Source organism: Coregonus clupeaformis, unplaced genomic scaffold (genome assembly GCF_020615455.1).
Source record: "Coregonus clupeaformis isolate EN_2021a unplaced genomic scaffold, ASM2061545v1 scaf0575, whole genome shotgun sequence".
Taxonomy (NCBI): Eukaryota; Metazoa; Chordata; class Actinopteri; order Salmoniformes; family Salmonidae; genus Coregonus; species Coregonus clupeaformis.
Genome location: NW_025534030.1, coordinates 1,035 through 19,411, shown reverse-complemented (window position 1 = coordinate 19,411; position 18,377 = coordinate 1,035). Strand labels below are relative to the sequence as shown.

Genomic DNA, 18,377 nt, shown 5'->3' with positions numbered 1-18,377 from the left:
TTTAAAGATGGATGATATCTCATTTTATTCTTTTTTTGGGGTCATTTAGCAGATGGTCTTATCCAGAGTGACTTACAAGTAGTGAGTGCATACATTTTCAGACCTTTTTTTCCCTTACTGTGAATCGAACCCACAACCGTGGCGTCGCAAGTGAGCCACACAGGACTGTATATGGTTGAATATGGACATGGAAAGACATAGGAGCGCCTATTCATTCATTATATGAATGTTACAGTAGTTAGCTAAGTGTTTTATTTTTATACACATTATCACCAAAATATCTAATTGTTTCCAGTGAGTGTAATATATAATGTATATTTCTACTGTAATTGTATATCTTTCAAACTGACTCCGTACAAAAAAAGTTGATTTGTTCTGTGACATGACTACTGAAGTTCAAGGAAAGTAAAGGATACAAATGAAATAGGCTTCAATATAAAACATGTTCTGGACTAAATGATCAGGTCCCACATGTCCGTTGGCTCAGTTGCAGTCCAAGTTAGGCATGTTCTCAAACATCTACAGAGGATGATAAATAGTCAATATGAGCAAAATGTCTTTATGGATGCAAAACTACCATAGGTTAGACTAGCGGGACAAAATAAATGCCATCATGATGACATTGAATTTGCAACATGCACATTCATTCCAATCTAAAGGGATTTAAACATTTTTAGAGGATGTTGCATACTGGTCAGGAAATGTAGCAGACTACAGATAATCAGGCATACATGAGCCTCATGCTGAAAACACAAAACAGTTGTACTGCACGTACTACTATAAGTTACTACAGTAGTTACGGTTTGACAGCACCAGTGTTTATTTTGCGTCATTGAAATGTCACCCACAGCCTGTTATTACTAGCAAAGACATGCTTATTCGGCGAAAACGAAAACGGCACCATTAACTATACCTGAAAGTCCTCAGGTAAAAACTCTCCGAGATCAGATGCCTGAGGCAAGTAGTATGATGAAGAAGAAGAATAACGGACGAGAAATGTCATGATGACATATCGGCTACATATTCGCCAATGATTGCATTGTTCATCAATTCTTAGATAGTGTTTGGCATCAGACTGCAATTTAATGGAATTTAATAAACTTTTTTGAGCACCAGAGGGGAGGTTTTACTCACCACAGCATCAATATCCTTAGGACTATTCCAACACTGGAGCACTGGTGCAACACTCCTCTTCAGCTCTCCGAACACGTCTGGCGACATGGGCATCATGTTGTCTTGCAGTCTAGATGGGTGACTAAAACACATTGCGAAAATGACAGTTAAGTCAGATCATCAATCATACTCAAACCAGACTATTGCAAATACAAATACAGTATTTATGGCACCTTCACCTTTTACGAAATAAATGAATATTGAGTATTATGAAGTGTACTCTAGACTTACACTTCTGACACTGATATGAGTTCTGTCTTCATGTATCCTGTTGTGGTGGGACTCTCCACATCCATGGGCTCCGATGCTGAAAAATTAAAATGGTGGGCCAGAGATAAAGACCACCTGCCCCACCTGCTCCACAACCCCAATGGTCTACCAAACAGACATCCTGGTCCTCACAGGGGCTTTGTGTAAATCAAAAAGAACACAATTGCTACCAAGGGGCATGATTGAGGAGCATACTGAAGAGAGAATAATTTTCAGCCACTCTTGGTGGGACAATGGAAGTAGATTTCAGTAATGCTTCTTTATTCCGGGACCCCCCATACGTAAAATGTATACACGTATGACTAAGTCGCTTTGGATAAAAGCGTCTGCTAAATGGCATATATTATTTATTATAATATTCACAGAGGATTGAAACAAAGAGGTCACTGGCTGCTTACCCTCTGTGGCCCTGGCGTAGTACTTTCCGAAGGCCTTGTCTTTGGGGATGTCTGGGTAGAGGAAGCGGAGTGGGTTCTCTGGGATGTTCTCAGCTGCCATCACCTTGTAGGTGCGGATGATGTCAGGCAGAGAGACGGCAGACAGCTCCTTCTTGGTGTAGGGCTCCACTGCATGGAATACAGGCTTATCTGCGAAACACACACACATCAACCTTTTAATTGTAATTGCCTACAGGGCCGCTGTGTGTGCGTGTGGTGTGTGTGTTTTCACAGACTCACCGTATAGGTCGTGTTCCACCCAAGTGAATGTGATGGCTCCGTCTCTGCTACTCTCACTGAAGCGCAGCAAGAACGTGCCTGGACACTTCCCAGTCAGCATGGACTTCTCCCTCTCCTTACTCACAAAGCCCAGAATGCAACTATGTGGGTGAAAAAAAAATTTGAATGAACAACATTTTACTTTATTATGTATATTTGACAGGGGAAATTCACATTGTTCAACAATTCTGTAAATGTACAGTGCATTCGGAAAGTATTCAGACCCCTTAACTTTTTCCACATTTTGTTACGTTACAGCCTTATTCTAAAATTGATTAAATTGTTTTTTCCCTCATCAATCTACACACAATACCCCATAATGACAAAGCAAAAACAAGTTTTTTGAAATTTTTGCAAAATGTATTAGAAATAAAAAACTGAAATATTCCATTTACGTAAGTATTCAGACCGTTTACTCAGTACTTTGTTGAAGCACCTTTGGCAGCGATTACAGCATCGAGTCTTCTTGGGTATGACGCTACAAGCTTGGTACACCTGTACTTGGGGAGTTTCTCCCATTCTTCTCTGCAGATCCTCTCAAGCTCTGTCAGGTTGGATGGGGAGCGTCGCTGCACAGCTATTTTCAAGTCTCTCCGGAGATGTTTGATCGGGTTCAAGTCCAGGCTCTGGCTGGGCCACTCAAGAACATTCAAAGACTTGTCTCGAAGCCACTCCTGCGTTGTCTTGGCTGTGTGCTTAGGGTCATTGTCCTGTTGGAAGGTGAACCTTTGCCCCAGTCTGAGGTCCTGAGCGCTCTGGAGCAGGTTTTCATCAATAATCTCTCTGTACCTTGCTCTGTTCATCTTTCCCTCGATCCTGACTAGTCTCCCAGTCCCTGCCGCTGAAAAACATCCCCACAGGATGATGTTGCCACCACCATGCTTCACCGTAGGGATGGTGCCAGGTTTCCTCCAGATGTCACGCTTGGCATTCAGGCCAAAGAGTTCAATCTTGGTTTCATCAGACCAGAGAACCTTGTTTCTCATGGTCTGTGTCTTTAGGTGCCTTTGGCAAACTTCAAGTGGGCTGTCATGTGCCTTTTACTGAGGAGTGGCTTCCGTCTGGCCACTCTACCATAAAGGCCTGATTGGGGGAGAGCTGCAGAGATGGTTGTCCTTCTGGAAGGTTCTCCCATTTCCACAGAGCAACTCTGGAGCTCTGTCAGAGTGACCATCAGGTTCTTGGTCACCTCCCTGACCAAGGCCCTTCTCTCCCGAGCCGGACGGCCAGCTCTAGGAAGAGTCTTGGTGGTTCCAAACTTCTTCAATTTAAGAATGATGGAAGCCACTGTGTTCTTGGGGACCTTCAATGCTGCAGAAATGTTTGGGTACCGTTCCCCAAATCTGTGCTTCGACACAATCCTGTCTCGGAGCTCTACGGACAATTCCTTCGACCTCATGGCTTGGTTTTGCTCTGACATGCACTTTCAAGTGTGGGAACTTATATAGACAAGTGTGTGCCTTTCCAAATCATGTCCAATCAATTGAATTTACCACAGGTGGACTCCAATCAAGTTGTAGAAACATCTCAAGGATGATCAATGGAAACAGAATACACCTGAGCTCAATTTCGAGTCTCATAGCAAAGGGTCTGATTACTTACAGTACCAGTCAAAAGTTTGGACACACCTACTCATTCCAGGTTTTTCCTTTATTTTTAACTATTTTCTACATTGTAGAATAATAGTGAAGACATCAAAACTATGAAATAACACATATGGAATCATGTAGTAACCAAAAAAGTGTTAAACAAACCAATATACATTTTATATTTGAGATTCTTCAAAGTAGCCACCCTTTGCCTTGATGACAGCTTTGCACACTCCTGGCATTCTCTCAACCAGCTTCATGAGGTAGTCACCTGGAATGCATTTCAATTAACAGGTGTGCCTTCTTAAAAGTTAATTTGTGGAATTTCTTTCCTTCTTAATGCGTATGAGCCAATCAGTTCTGTTGTGACAAGGTAGGAGATATACAGAAGATGGTATTTTACCAAATAGGGCTAAGTCCATATTATGGCAAGAACAGCTCAAATAAGCAAAGAGAAACAACAGTCCATCATTACTTTAAGACATGAAGGTCAGTCAATACGGAACATTTCAATAAATTTGAAAGTTTCTTAATGTGCAGTCGCAAAAACCATGAAGCGCTATGATGAAACTGGCTCTCATGAGGACCGCGACAGGAATGGAAGACCCAGAGTTAACTCTGCTGCAGAGGATAAGTTAAGAGTTACCAGCCTCAGAAATTGCAGCCCAAATAAATGCTTCACAGAGTTCAAATAACAGACACATCTCAACATCAACTGTTCAGAGGGGACTGTGTGAATCAGGCCTTCATGGTCGAATTGCTGCAAAGAAACCACTACTAAAGGACACCAATAACAAGAAGAGACCTGCTTGGGCCAAGAAACACGAGCAATGAACATTAGACCGGTGGAAATTTGTCATTTGGTCTGGAGTCCAAATTTGAGATTTTGGGTTCCAACCGCCGTGTCTTTGTGAGACGCAGTGTGGGTGAACGGATGATCTCTGCATGTGTATTTCCCACCGTAAAGCATGGAGGAGGTGGTGTTATGGTGTGGGGGTGCTTTGCTGGTGACACTGTCTGTGATTTATTTAGAATTCAAGGCACACTTAACCAGCATGGCAACCACAGCATTCTACAGCGATACGCCATCCCATCTGGTTTGGGCTTAGTGGGACTATCATTTGTTTTTCAACAGGACAATGACCCAAACCACCTCCAGGCTGTGTAAGGGTTATTTTACCAAGGAGAGTGATGGAGTGCTGCATCAGATAACCTGGCCTCCACAGTCCCCCGACCTCAACCAAATTGAGATGGTTTGGGATGAGTTGGACCGCAGAGTGAAGGAAAAGCAGCCATCAAGAGCTCAGCATATGTGGGAACTCCTTCAAGACTGTTGGAAAAGCATTCCAAGTGAAGCTGGGTGAGAGAATGCCAAGAGTGTGCAAAGCTGTCATCAAGGCAAAGGGTGGCTATTTGAAGATTCTCAAATATACTTTGATTTGTTTAAGACTTTTGTTTACTACATGATTCCATATGTATTATTTCATAGTTTTGATGTCTTCACTAATATTCTACAATGTAAAACATAGTAAAAATAAACAAAAACCCTTGAATGAGTAGGTGTGTCCAAACTTTTGACTGGTAGTTTATGTAAATAAGGTATTTCTGTTTTTCATTTTTAACAAAGATTTCGCTTTGTCATTATGGGGTATTGTGATTGATTAGGATTTTTATTTATTTAATCCATTTTAGAATACGGCTGTAACGTAACAAAATGTGGAAAAGGGGAAGGTGTCTGAATACTTTCCGAATGCACTGTAGCTGATTCAGCCATCTGTGGTCCCTGGTAGTCCATTAGAACTAGCAAGAGGAACGCTCAACTCCGTTCTCTCATATCGAGGCGGAGTTGAGTTTTCATAACTGGTCTCGGGATTTGCTAGCAACAACATTGAGTCACCATCAGTCGATTCTTCATCAGCTTACATGTACCTATGTTTGTCCTATACAACAGCGGTCCTTCAGCGGGGTGCTGAAATTCATACTTTTAACACAAACTTTTATCGAATACAAACACCGATTTTTCAATTTTTACAAGAATCGACTGATGGTGACTCAATGTTGTTGCCATCAAATCCCTCGACTAGTTATCAAAACTCAACTCTGCCTCGATATAAGAGAACTGAATTGAGCGTTCCTCAGCTAATTAGAGCGTAACAGTGTAGTTGTTTGCTTTTGTGCTGAGAAATTCGGCAGATGCAGCTCTAATAGAATGAAGTCTGTTGTGGCAAGCTATAGATACCATACTGCTAACTCTCTGATAATGATAATGTTCAACCCACTGAAAATGAAATAACTCACCCATCGTTCCACAGGGACAGCAGATGTCTCTTGATGAGGTCCAGGATAGCTTCGATCCACAGCCAGAAGGGAAAGTTCTTCTCACTGATACTCTACAGTAGACAATGTGTCTTCAGATGTCTAGATGGATTACTAGGTATCCTTCTATATTGTTGTGTTTGTGAACAGTAAAGATGTTGTATTCTGTATATTGTAGTCATGACCTACCTTACAGAACTTGGTCCAGGGGATAAGGCCCTCAGGATTCCTCTGTGCTTTCTGGCCTGTTAGAAAATGTATCTAGGTTCACCTCATCATCCAAGTATAGGGAGTTTGTAAATCAACCAACAACGTTATTAAAAGTATGGTAACATAAAAGACAAATCCCCCATCGTGACTCACCCAGTAGTTTGTCAGCCAGCATACCTAGCTGCTCATCATTGAGTCCCCTCTTGGTGACAGAGGAGAACTGCCAGCTCAGCACCTCAGACAGCTGACCCCAGGATGCTGCAGGAGGGCTCAGGAAGAACTTCAGGTTCTGGGACAGACCAGGGTAACGAGCGAGACAGAAAAAGAGAGCAGTGCGTTTGTGTACTGTCAATTTTTTATCTGATTTAGACTGGCTAATGCATGGGCCTTCTGAACAGGTCTCTCTTGCAATGAGATTTGATTTCAATGCAAATAACATGTATAAATAAAGGTTAAATTGAATGAATGTACTGTACTCTACCTTCGGCTCGCTGGTCAGCATGTTGTACCACAGGATGGAGGCCCAGCCACTGGGCAGCTGGCTGACGTTGGAGATGACCACGATTGGCAGGGAGATGGCCTAAGAAGGAACAGAGTCCGGAGAAAATCAAGGTCAAATTAAATAAGGCCAGAGTGCTGTTGGACCTCATGAAAATGGAAGTGTAGACCTAGTATAAAGTGAAGCCAGTTTAGATAGGGAAGCTGAGTGCCCGTCTCAGCTGTGATTGCTAGTATGTGTTTGCTTCTTTTGCTGTATTGACACTGCTGCTGTAACTAGCTGTTTCTTGCTATGCTGCGGTTTTCTGATATGAATTTTGTTCGCAAATGCTCGCTAGCTGTGTTTGAACCTTGCCCGCATCATTCAATATGCTGGCTGCTGAGGGGATGTCATTGACTGCGAGGATCAATCCACGTCGCTGCTCTACTGTTGTCAGTCAATAGCGGCTACAACTAGCTAGCTAGTAGATTTGTTTAGGGAGTATTTTATACTTTGTTTGTTCCCAATGCCAGCTTCGGGCAGAGTCTGTGCGCTCAGTTAACACACCTCACCACTGAGAAATCGGCTCGCCCATACAGGAGGAAGTGGCCTACGCTAGCCTATATGCGTCGATATACAGTGAGTCCCAATGTTTTCTTGATGACATGAGCAAGATGGTGCTTATCACGACGATTTGATAGTATTTGGTCTCATGCGGACACTCATTTGTTTAGTGCAGCAATCAATACAGATAATAGCCTATTATGTGTCGTGCGGGTCACGAGACCGCTGCAAGACACTATAGTATCAGCTATACATTTACGGTGTCTTCCAGTCACATTAGCTAATGTGACTTGCACCGGCAGTCACACTTACAATTTCGTACATACCTTCCCTTATAAATTTAACTAAAAACACATTTAATTTAACGTGCAGGTCTGGAACAGTGTGCAATTACAGCGATACTTGCTGCTTCTGTTCTGAGCATATTTCAGTATCTATGTGGTCTACAGTGGGGAAAAAAAGTATTTAGTCAGCCACCAATTGTGCAAGTTCTCCCACTTAAAAAGATGAGAGAGGCCAGTAATTTTCATCATAGGTACACGTCAACTATGACAGACAAATTGAGATTTTTTTTCTCTCCAGAAAATCACATTGTAGGATTTTTTATGAATTTATTTGCAAATTATGGTGGAAAATAAGTATTTGGTCACCTACAAACAAGCAATATTTCTGGCTCTCACAGACCTGTAACTTCTTCTTTAAGAGGCTCCTCTGTCCTCCACTCGTTACCTGTATTAATGGCACCTGTTTGAACTTGTTATCAGTATAAAAGACACCTGTCCACAACCTCCAACAGTCACACTCCAAACTCCACTATGGCCAAGACCAAAGAGCTGTCAAAGGACACCAGAAACAAAATTGTAGACCTGCACCAGGCTGGGAAGACTGAATCTGCAATAGGTAAGCAGCTTGGTTTAAAGAAATCAACTGTGGGAGCAATTATTAGGAAATGGAAGACATACAAGACCACTGATAATCTCCCTCGATCTGGGGCTCCACGCAAGATCTCACCCCGTGGGGTCAAAATGATCACAAGAACGGTGAGCAAAAATCCCAGAACCACACGGGGGACCTAGTGAATGACCTGCAGAGAGCTGGGACCAAAGTAACAAAGCCTACCATCAGTAACACACTACGCCGCCAGGGACTCAAATCCTGCAGTGCCAGACGTGTCCCCCTGCTTAAGCCAGTACATGTCCAGGCCCGTCTGAAGTTTGCTAGAGTGCATTTGGATGATCCAGAAGAGGATTGGGAGAATGTCATACGGTCAGATGAAACCAAAATAGAACTTTTTGGTAAAAACTCAACTCGTCGTGTTGCATCCAAAGAACACCATACCTACTGTGAAGCATGGGGGTGGAAACATCATGCTTTGGGGCTGTTTTTCTGCAAAGGGACCAGGACGACTGATCCGTGTAAAGGAAAGAATGAATAGGGCCATGTATTGTGAGATTTTGAGTGAAAACCTCCTTCCATCAGCAAGGGCATTGAAGATGAAACGTGGCTGGGTCTTTCAGCATGACAATGATCCCAAACACACCGCCCGGGCAACGAAGGAGTGGCTTCGTAAGAAGCATTTCAAGGTCCTGGAGTGGCCTAGCCAGTCTCCAGATCTCAACCCCATAGAAAATCTTTGGAGGAGTTGAAAGTCCGTGTTGCCCAGCGACAGCCCCAAAACATCACTGCTCTAGAGGAGATCTGCATGGAGGAATGGGCCAAAATACCAGCAACAGTGTGTGAAAACCTTGTGAAGACTTACAGAAAACGTTTGACCTGTGTCATTGCCAACAAAGGGTATATAACAAAGTATTGAGAAACTTTTGTTACTGACCAAATACTTATTTTCCACCATAATTTGCAAATAAATTCATTAAAAATCCTACAATGTGATTTTCTGGATTTTTTTCCCTCATTTTGTCTGTCATAGTTGACGTGTACCTATGATGAAAATTACAGGCCTCTCTCATCATTTTAAGTGGGAGAACTTGCACAATTGGTGGTTGACTAAATACTTTTTTCCCCCACTGTATTTCTTCTTGTTATCAGGTCATCATTAGCTTCTCTCATGGCTTACCGGTATATATACAAGTTAGACAAAGCCTTCAGCTCAGGTAGACTACACTACCAGTCAAAAGTTTGGACACACCTACTCATTCAAGGGTTTCTTTAAAATGTTTTGCATTGTAGAATAATAATGAAGACATCAAAACTATGAACTAACACATATGGAATCATGTAGTAACCAAAAAGTGTTAAACAAATCAAAATATATTTTATATTTGAGATTCTTCAAATAGCTACCCTTTGCCTTGATGACAGCTTTGCACACTCTTGGCATTCTCTCAACCAGCTTCATGAGGTAGTCACCTGGAATGCATTTCAATGAACAGGTGTGCCTTCTTAAAAGTTAATTTGTGGAATTTCTTTCCTTCTTAATGAGTTTGAGCCAATCAGTTGTGTTGTGACAAGGTAGGGGGGTATACAGAAGATAGCTCTATTTGGTAAAAGAAAAAGTCCATATTATGGCAAGAACAGCTCAAATAAGCAAAGAGAAACGACAGTCCATCATTACTTTAAGACATGAAGGTCAGTCAATAGGGAACATTTCAAGAACTTTGAACGTTTCTTCAAGTGCAGTCGCAAAAACCATCAAGCGCTATAATGAAACTGGCTCTCATGAGGACCGCCGCAGGAATGGAAGACCAAGAGTTACCTCTGCTGCAGAGGATACGTTCATTGGAGTTACCAGCCTCAGAAATTGCAGCCTAAATAAATGCTTCATAGAGTTCAAGTAACAGACACATATCAACATCAACTGTTCAGAGGGGACTGTGTGAATCAGGCCTTCATGGCGAATTGCTGCAAAGAAACCACTACTAAAGGACACCAATAAGAAGAAGAGACCTGCTTGGGCCAAGAAACACGCGGTCGCGACATATGAGAAATAGACGTACGGCTGCATTAGCTTATGCTACACAGAGGCCTTGTAGACAGTCATGTAATGGTAGAATGACCTATTGAGAGCTCCTAAATGTCGATGAGTTTACCTGCCAGTACCATGCCTCATTACGTTTGCTATGATGGCGTCAAATACACGTTGCTGTATTTGCTGGCAACTTGATATAAAGTACATTACATATACACGATGGGGGATTTGTCTTTTATGTTACCATACTTCTAATAACGTTGTTGGTTGATTTACAAACTCCCTATACTTGGATGATGAGGTGAACCTAGATACATTTTCTAACAGGCCTCAGACAACGACCCTAAGCACACAGTCAAGACAACGCAGGAGTGGCTTTGGGACAAGTCTCTGAATGTCCTTGAGTGGCCCAGCCTGAGCCCGATCGAACATCTCTGGAGAGACCTGAAAATAGCTGTGCAGCGACGCTCCCCATCCAACCTGACAGAGCTTGATGATCTGCGGAGAAGAATGGGAGAAACTCCCCAAATAAAGGTGTGCCAAGCTTATAGCGTCATTCCGAAGAAGACTCAATGCTGTAAACGCTGCCAAAGGTGCTTCAACAAAGTACTGAGTAAAGGGTCTGAATACTTATGTAAATGTGATATTTCCGTTTTTTTTATTTGTAATACATTTGCTAAAATTTCTAAAAACCAGTTTTTGCTTTGTCATTATGGGGTATTGTGTGTAGATTGATGATGGAAAAAAGCAATAATCAATTTCAGATTAAGGCTGTAACGTAACAAAATGTGGAAAAAGTCAAGGGGTCTGAATACTTTCCGAAGGCATTGTAGCTGCAGGTGGTTGACTGGGTCATATTGCTTAAGTTTGCTTGTTAGATAAGGATATATTTTTATGTAGACCCGTCAGATGATTACTCATTTAGTTTCAGTGAGAGCACCCGGCGGTGAGTTTCCAGGGCGGTTGGGTTCATTTTGCTTACGGTTGCTAGTTAGATAGGACGAATATTCCCATATACCAAGGTGACAGCTCACCTTGCGTCAAGCATATGAGAACTATAAGACATACAGTGGGGAAAAAAAGTATTTAGTCAGCCACCAATTGTGCAAGTTCTCCCACTTAAAAAGATGAGAGAGGCCTGTAATTTTCATCATAGGTACACGTCAACTATGACAGACAAAATGAGAAAAAAAAATCCAGAAAATCACATTGTAGGATTTTTAATGAATTTATTTGCAAATTATGGTGGAAAATAAGTATTTGGTCAATAACAAAAGTTTCTCAATACTTTGTTATATACCCTTTGTTGGCAATGACACAGGTCAAACGTTTTCTGTAAGTCTTCACAAGGTTTTCACACACTGTTGCTGGTATTTTGGCCCATTCCTCCATGCAGATCTCCTCTAGAGCAGTGATGTTTTGGGGCTGTCGCTGGGCAACACAGACTTTCAACTCCCTCCAAAGATTTTCTATGGGGTTGAGATCTGGAGACTGGCTAGGCCACTCCAGGACCTTGAAATGCTTCTTACGAAGCCACTCCTTCGTTGCCCGGGCGGTGTGTTTGGGATCATTGTCATGCTGAAAGACCCAGCCACGATTCATCTTCAATGCCCTTGCTGATGGAAGGAGGTTTTCACTCAAAATCTCACGATACATGGCCCCATTCATTCTTTCCTTTACACGGATCAGTCGTCCTGGTCCCTTTGCAGAAAAACAGCCCCAAAGCATGATGTTTCCACCCCCCATGCTTCACAGTAGGTATGGTGTTCTTTGGATGCAACTCAGCATTCTTTGTCCTCCAAACACGGACGAGTTGAGTTTTTACCAAAAAGTTATATTTTGGTTTCATCTGACCATATGACATTCTCCCCAATCCTCTTCTGGATCATCCAAATGCACTCTAGCAAACTTCAGACGGGCCTGGACATGTACTGGCTTAAGCAGGGGGACACGTCTGGTACTGCAGGATTTGAGTCCCTGGCGGCGTAGTGTGTTACTGATGGTAGGCTTTGTTACTTTGGTCCCAGCTCTCTGCAGGTCATTCACTAGGTCCCCCCGTGTGGTTCTGGGATTTATGCTCACCGTTCTTGTGATCATTTTGACCCCACGGGGTGAGATCTTGCGTGGAGCCCCAGATCGAGGGAGATTATCAGTGGTCTTGTATGTCTTCCATTTCCTAATAATTGCTCCCACAGTTGATTTCTTCAAACCAAGCTGCTTACCTATTGCAGATTCAGTCTTCCCAGCCTGGTGCAGGTCTACAATTTTGTTTCTGGTGTCCTTTGACAGCTCTTTGGTCTTGGCCATAGTGGAGTTTGGAGTGTGACTGTTTGAGGTTGTGGACAGGTGTCTTTTTACTGATAACAAGTTCAAACAGGTGCCATTAACACAGGTAACGAGTGGAGGACAGAGGAGCCTCTTAAAGAAGAAGTTACAGGTCTGTGAGAGCCAGAAATCTTGCTTGTTTGTAGGTGACCAAATACTTATTTTCCACCATAATTTGCAAATAAATTCATTAAAAATCCTACAATGTGATTTTCTTGATTTTTTTTTCTCAATTTGTCTGTCATAGTTGACGTGTACCTATGATGAAAATTACAGGCCTCTCTCATTTTTTTAAGTGGGAGAACTTGCACAATTGGTGGCTGACTAAATACTTTTTTTCCCCACTGTACGTTGCACAGCGCATTCTACAAATTGTTAATATTCACACATGGTATGGTCTTGTAATGGTAGGATGACTTAGCTGGTCTATTTGATCATATCTCAACGGCGCATTCTGCCGTAGCTACACATAGTCGTCTGGCGTATGGTTCTGCTGTTTTGGGGGATTGGTATAGCTTGTAGGTAATTGTATATATTGACGCTTTGCTTGGGCAGTGAGCTACCCTGATGTAACAGAGACTATATCGCAAAGACTTGCAATATTAAATTATTTAATAAATGGTTAAACATATTTCTATGTGGCGTTTCCTTTCTGAAATAAATCATCAGCATCAGCTGAGATGGCACCAATTAGATGCTAGTAACAATCCCCTCTACCTTATTTGGAGTTCTATTTAAGCTGACCGATTCTGCTAACATATCCTGCTGCCGCTTGCTGCTACTGCTAGTATGCGTTTGCTTCTTTGCTCCCACCACCACCCCAGCCTCCACCTGTTAGGTTCTGTTTTCCTGCTTGTAGGTAATTTGATATATTGACGCTTTGCTTGGGCAGTGAGCTACCCTGAAGGAGCAGAGCCTATATCGCCAAGACTTGCATGACTCATTCTTTAATAAATGGTTAAAAAAAAACGTTTTCTACTTGGTGCTTCCTTTCTGAACTATATTTCAGACCACTTACCTCTAGCTTGAGCTCCAGACCTGACTGGTTGAGTTCAGACTCAAAGCAGATGCAGTGCAGCTCTTCTGTCACAATGAGAGGCCCCTGGAATAACATGGTCAGACAGTAACACATTAGGGCGATGTCCTAATTGTCTCACCTTCCTCCAAAAGTCTGCACTTGTTCACTTCCCTTCACCGATTTGAAAGAAATATGATGGAAACTCCCTCCGGCCCATACCAATCCAATGCTTTTAGATTTGTGGGAAGTAGTGAACGAGTGCACACTTCAGGAGAAAGGAGATATTATTGTGACGCACCCTAGGACTCAGTACCACGCTGTACTTAGTACATATCATATCTATGAATGAATTGACTGTAACTGATTACCTTGTCATTATAGGACAGTCCTATAAACCAGTTATCAATCTGCAGGTAGTCTCTTACCTCATTTGTTCTGTTGCCGGCTACTTTCTGCTCTTTCAGTTGCTGTGTTGAGACCAGAGAATAAACTGTAAGGAGTGATGACAGTGCAGGTCCAAATGGCCAATCGGGACAACTCATTCAGATATAGTGCCCTGTATGCTATTTGTAAATTGTGCTAGCTTACCAAATGGCGAAACTCTGCAGCTAAGCTTCCATTTGACTCCTCCATATTCATAACCTTTGTGTTGGTCCCCAATATGTTGAACTTACGAAACCCTTTCTTTTCTGTAACGTCCCTGGAGAGAAAACACAATGTGCATTCCCCCCTTTAGTTGTGTATTCACATCACAAATTCAAGAGCAGGACATAACACACAAACACAAATATTCTACTACACTCATCCACTTACTTGTCAAACAAAGCTTTCACTTTGAGTTGATAGTTGAATTCCTGGAGCTTCACAATAAATCTAGAGAAGATGAAATACAAATCAAAACTCAACCAGGTCTGGACAGATCCATAGGAACTACAGATGGTAGGTGCTGTTGTGTTTGTGCTTACCTGAGCTTGACAGTGAATTGCACCTGTGTCTTCAGCACCAGGGGTCTCTGTGGATGTGTGGGCATACAGGGCTGTCTCTCCACCACCAATGAACTGAGACACACCACAGACACAAGGAATGTTGAGGTGATATACTGTATTGAGGCATTTAGAAGTGATATTCTTCAAGAACAAATGGGTATAAAAAGAAACATCCCTTTTTCAGGACCCTGACTTTCAAAGATAATTCGTAAAAATCCAAATAACTTTATAGATCTTCATTGAAAAGGGGTTAAACGCTGTTTCCCATGCTTGTTCAATGAACCATAAACAATTAATGAACATGCACCTGTGGAACGGTCTTTAAGACACTAACAGCTTACAGACTGTAGGCAATTAAGGTCACAGTTATGAAAACTTAGGACACTAAAGAGGCCTTTCTACTGACTCTGAAAAACACCAAAATAAAGATGCCCAGGGTCCCTGCTCATCTGCGTGAACGTGCCTTAGGCATGCTACTAGGAGTTACACCAGGAACGCATAATCCCTCCATCAGATTGTCAGCAATAGGCTGAGAGAGGCTGGACTGAGGGCTTGTAGGCCTGTTGTAAGGCAGGTCCTCACCAGACATCACCGGCAACAACGTCGCCTATGGGCACAAACCCACCATCGCTGGACCCGACAGGACTGGCAAAAAGTGCTCTTCACTGACCAGTCGCGGTTTTGTCTCACCAGGGGTGATGGTCGGTTTCGCATTTATCGTCGAAGGAATGAGCATTACACCGAGGCCTGTACTCTGGAGCGGGATCGATTTGGAGGTGGAGGGTCCGTCATGGTCTGTGGCGGTGTGTCACAGCATCATCAGACTGAGCTTGTTGTCATTGCAGGCAATCTCAACGCTGTGCGTTACAGGGAAGACATCCTCCTCCCTCATGTGGTACCCTTCCTACAGGCTCATCCTGAAATAACCCTCCAGCATGACAATGCCACCAGCCATACTGCTCATTCTGTGGGTGATTTCCTGCAAGACAGGAATGTCAGTGTTCTGCCATGGCCAGCGAAGAGCCCGGATCTCAATCCCATTGAGCATGTCTGGGACCTGTTGGATCGGAGGTTCCCAGAAATGTCTGGGAACTTGCAGGTGCCTTGGTGGAGAATGGGGTAACATCTTACAGCAAGAACTGGCAAATCTGGTGCAGTCCATGAGGAGGAGATGCACTGCAGTACTTAATGCAGCTGGTGGCCACACCAGATACTGACTGTTACTTTTGATTTTGACCCCCCCTTTGTTCAGGGACACATTATTCCATTTCTGTTAGTCACATGTCTATGGAAATTGATCAGTTTATGTCTCAGTTGTTGAATCTTGTTATGTTCATACTAATATTTACACATGTTAAGTTTGCTGAAAAAAAATGCAGTTGATAGTGAGAGGACGTTTCTTTTTTTTGCTGAGTTTATATATATATATATATATATATATATATATATATATATATATATATATATATATATATATATATATATATATATATATATATATATATATATATATATATATATATATCACACACACACACACACACAGTCAAATGTTTGGACACACCTACTCATTCAAGGGTTTTTCTTTATTTTTACTATTTTCTACATTGTAGAATAATAGTGAAGACATCAAAACTATGAAATAACACATATGGAATCATGTAGTAACCAAAAAAAGTGTTAAACAAATGAAACTATTATTTATATTTGAGATTCTTCAAATAGCCACCCTTTGCCTTGATGACAGCTTTGCACACTCTTGGCATTCTCTCAACCAGCTTCATGAGGTAGTCACCTGGAATTCAAAGTTAATTTGTGGAATTTATGAAGACCGCCACAGGAATGGAAGACCCAGAGTTACCTCTGCTGCAAAGGATAAGTTCATTAGAGTTAGCAGCCTCAGAAATTGCAGCCCTAATAAGTGCTTCACAGAGTTCAAGTCACAGACACATCTCAACATCAACTGTTCAGAGGAGACTGTGTGAATCAGGCCTTCATGGTCGAATTGCTGCAAATAAACCACTACTCAAGTACACCAATAAGAAGAAGAGACTTGCTTGGGCCAAGAAACACGAGCAATGGACATTAGACCGGTGGAAATTTGTCCTTTGGTCTGGAGTCCAAATTGGAGATTTTTGGTTGCAACCGCCGTGTCTTTGTGAGACGCAGTGTGGGTGAACAGATGATCTCCGCATGTGTATTTCCCACCATAAAGCATGGAGGAGGAGGTGTTATGGTGTGGGGGTGCTTTGCTGGTGACACGGTCTGTGATTTATTTAGAATTCCAGGCACACTTAACCAGCATGGCTACCACAGCATTCTGCTGCGATACGCCATCTCATTAGACCGGTGGCGGTCCTCATAAGAGGCAGTTTCATCATAGCGCTTGATGGTTTTTGCGACTGCACTTGAAGAAACTTTCAAAGTACTTGAAATGTTCCGTATTGACTGACCTTCATGTCTTAAAGTAATGATGGACTGTTGTTTCTCTTTGCTTATTTGAGCTGTTCTTGCCATAATATGGACTTAGCCCTATTTGGTAAAATACCAAGCACACCTTTTACTTGAAATGCATTCCAGGTGACTACCTCATGAAGCTGGTTGAGAGAATGTCAAGAGTGTGCAAAGCTGTCATCAAGGGAAAGGGTGGGTATTTGAAGAATCTCAAATATATTTTGATTTGTTGAACACTTTTTTGGTTACTACATGATTCCATATGTATTATTTCATAGTTTTGATGTCTTCACTATTATTCTACAAAATAAAAAACAGTAAAAATAAAGAAAAAACCTTGAATGAGTAAGTGTGTCCAAACTTTTGACTGGTAGTGTGTGTGTATATATAATTAATTTAAATGATCAAAAACAGGAGCAAAGAACACAGAGTGGACCTTTAACAGTGGAATACAAGTGTGGTGTCACTCACTGTTCTAGGAGGTTCCGGAACAGTGCCAGGGCCCGCCCCTCCAGTAAGCCTTTCTGCTGTGTGATTGGGTCATTGTCGTATGTGTACTTCTGCTCTAGTTCCTGGAGCTCCTTCAGCTGCTGCCTCACCTGCTGCAGGCTTTCCGCCACCGCTGTGAACCTACAGGGGAAGACGAAGAAAAATAATAATACTTTATAAAAAAATTGTTGGGTTCATAAATTCATATTTTTGCTTGATCAGACAAAATTTGCCCAAGAGAATGAACTAGTCTCCACACCAGCTCTGCAGTTGGTCCAGACATGCGTTGGGTGGTCCTCCGATACAGGAGCTCTGCTGCCTCTTCTTCCACTCAGGCAGCTCCTCTGAGATCAGGTCTGACTGGACCGCCTCTGCCATGTTAAGCACCTCAGCCAACTGGCCAACCACTTCCTGTGGAGGAAATGAAGTAAAGTCCATGCACACAAAGAACAGTTATTATCTACTCTTCAATATGAGCAGGCTGGTTATTACTGGATAATACACTCTTAAGGTGTTTTCACACATAGTTTTGAGCTATAGTTCAAATCGGAGTTCAACTATTTGTTACATTGTCTTTTCCCCTCCATTTGGTCCACTTGGTTTCACACTGCCAAATCAAATCAAATTTTATTGGTCACATGCGCCGAATACAACAGGAGCAGACATTGCAGTGAAATGCTTACTTACAGCCCTTAACCAACAGTGCATTTATTTTAAACAAAAAAAGTAAGAATAAAACAACAAAAAAAGTGTTGAGAAAAAAAAGAGCAGAAGTAAAAATAAAAGTGACAGTAGGAGAGGATATATACAGTAAAATAAAGTGACAGTAGGAGGCTATATATACAGGGGGGTACCGTTGCAGA

General features: G+C 42.2%; 1 protein-coding gene across 2 annotated transcripts; it reads right to left on the bottom strand.

The window, feature by feature from the left end:
* Nucleotides 1–17,967, bottom strand: LOC123485102 (signal transducer and activator of transcription 1-alpha/beta-like). Of its 2 annotated transcripts, XM_045215990.1 has the most exons (17): nucleotides 17,774–17,967; nucleotides 17,497–17,655; nucleotides 14,551–14,643; nucleotides 14,399–14,458; nucleotides 14,174–14,285; nucleotides 14,011–14,052; nucleotides 13,586–13,669; nucleotides 6,756–6,854; nucleotides 6,428–6,563; nucleotides 6,254–6,309; nucleotides 6,047–6,138; nucleotides 2,121–2,260; nucleotides 1,842–2,030; nucleotides 1,405–1,480; nucleotides 1,135–1,255; nucleotides 914–952; nucleotides 1–519 (listed from the first exon to the last, which is right to left on the bottom strand). In XM_045215990.1, exons 1-17 carry the CDS (start codon nucleotides 17,950–17,952, stop codon nucleotides 484–486), a joined length of 1,713 nt encoding a protein of 570 aa, XP_045071925.1. In that variant the 5' UTR covers nucleotides 17,953–17,967; the 3' UTR covers nucleotides 1–483. The 2 variants fall into 2 exon arrangements, with proteins under 2 accessions (XP_045071925.1, XP_045071926.1); XM_045215991.1 differs by lacking the exon at nucleotides 914–952.
* Between the last annotated feature and the right edge of the window lie 410 nt (nucleotides 17,968–18,377).

Excerpts from the sequence above, each read along its gene's own strand:
- LOC123485102 (XM_045215990.1), bottom strand. The coding sequence starts at position 17,952 with ATGGACTTTACTTCATTTCCTCCACAGGAAGTGGTTGGCCAGTTGGCT. Across the intron at positions 6,855-13,585 it reads GTCTGGAGCTCAAGCTAGAG|GCCATCTCCCTGCCAATCGT; the intron begins GTAAGTGGTCTG and ends GTTCCTTCTTAG. Across the intron at positions 1,256-1,404 it reads CTCATATCAGTGTCAGAAGT|TCACCCATCTAGACTGCAAG; the intron begins GTAAGTCTAGAG and ends AATGTGTTTTAG.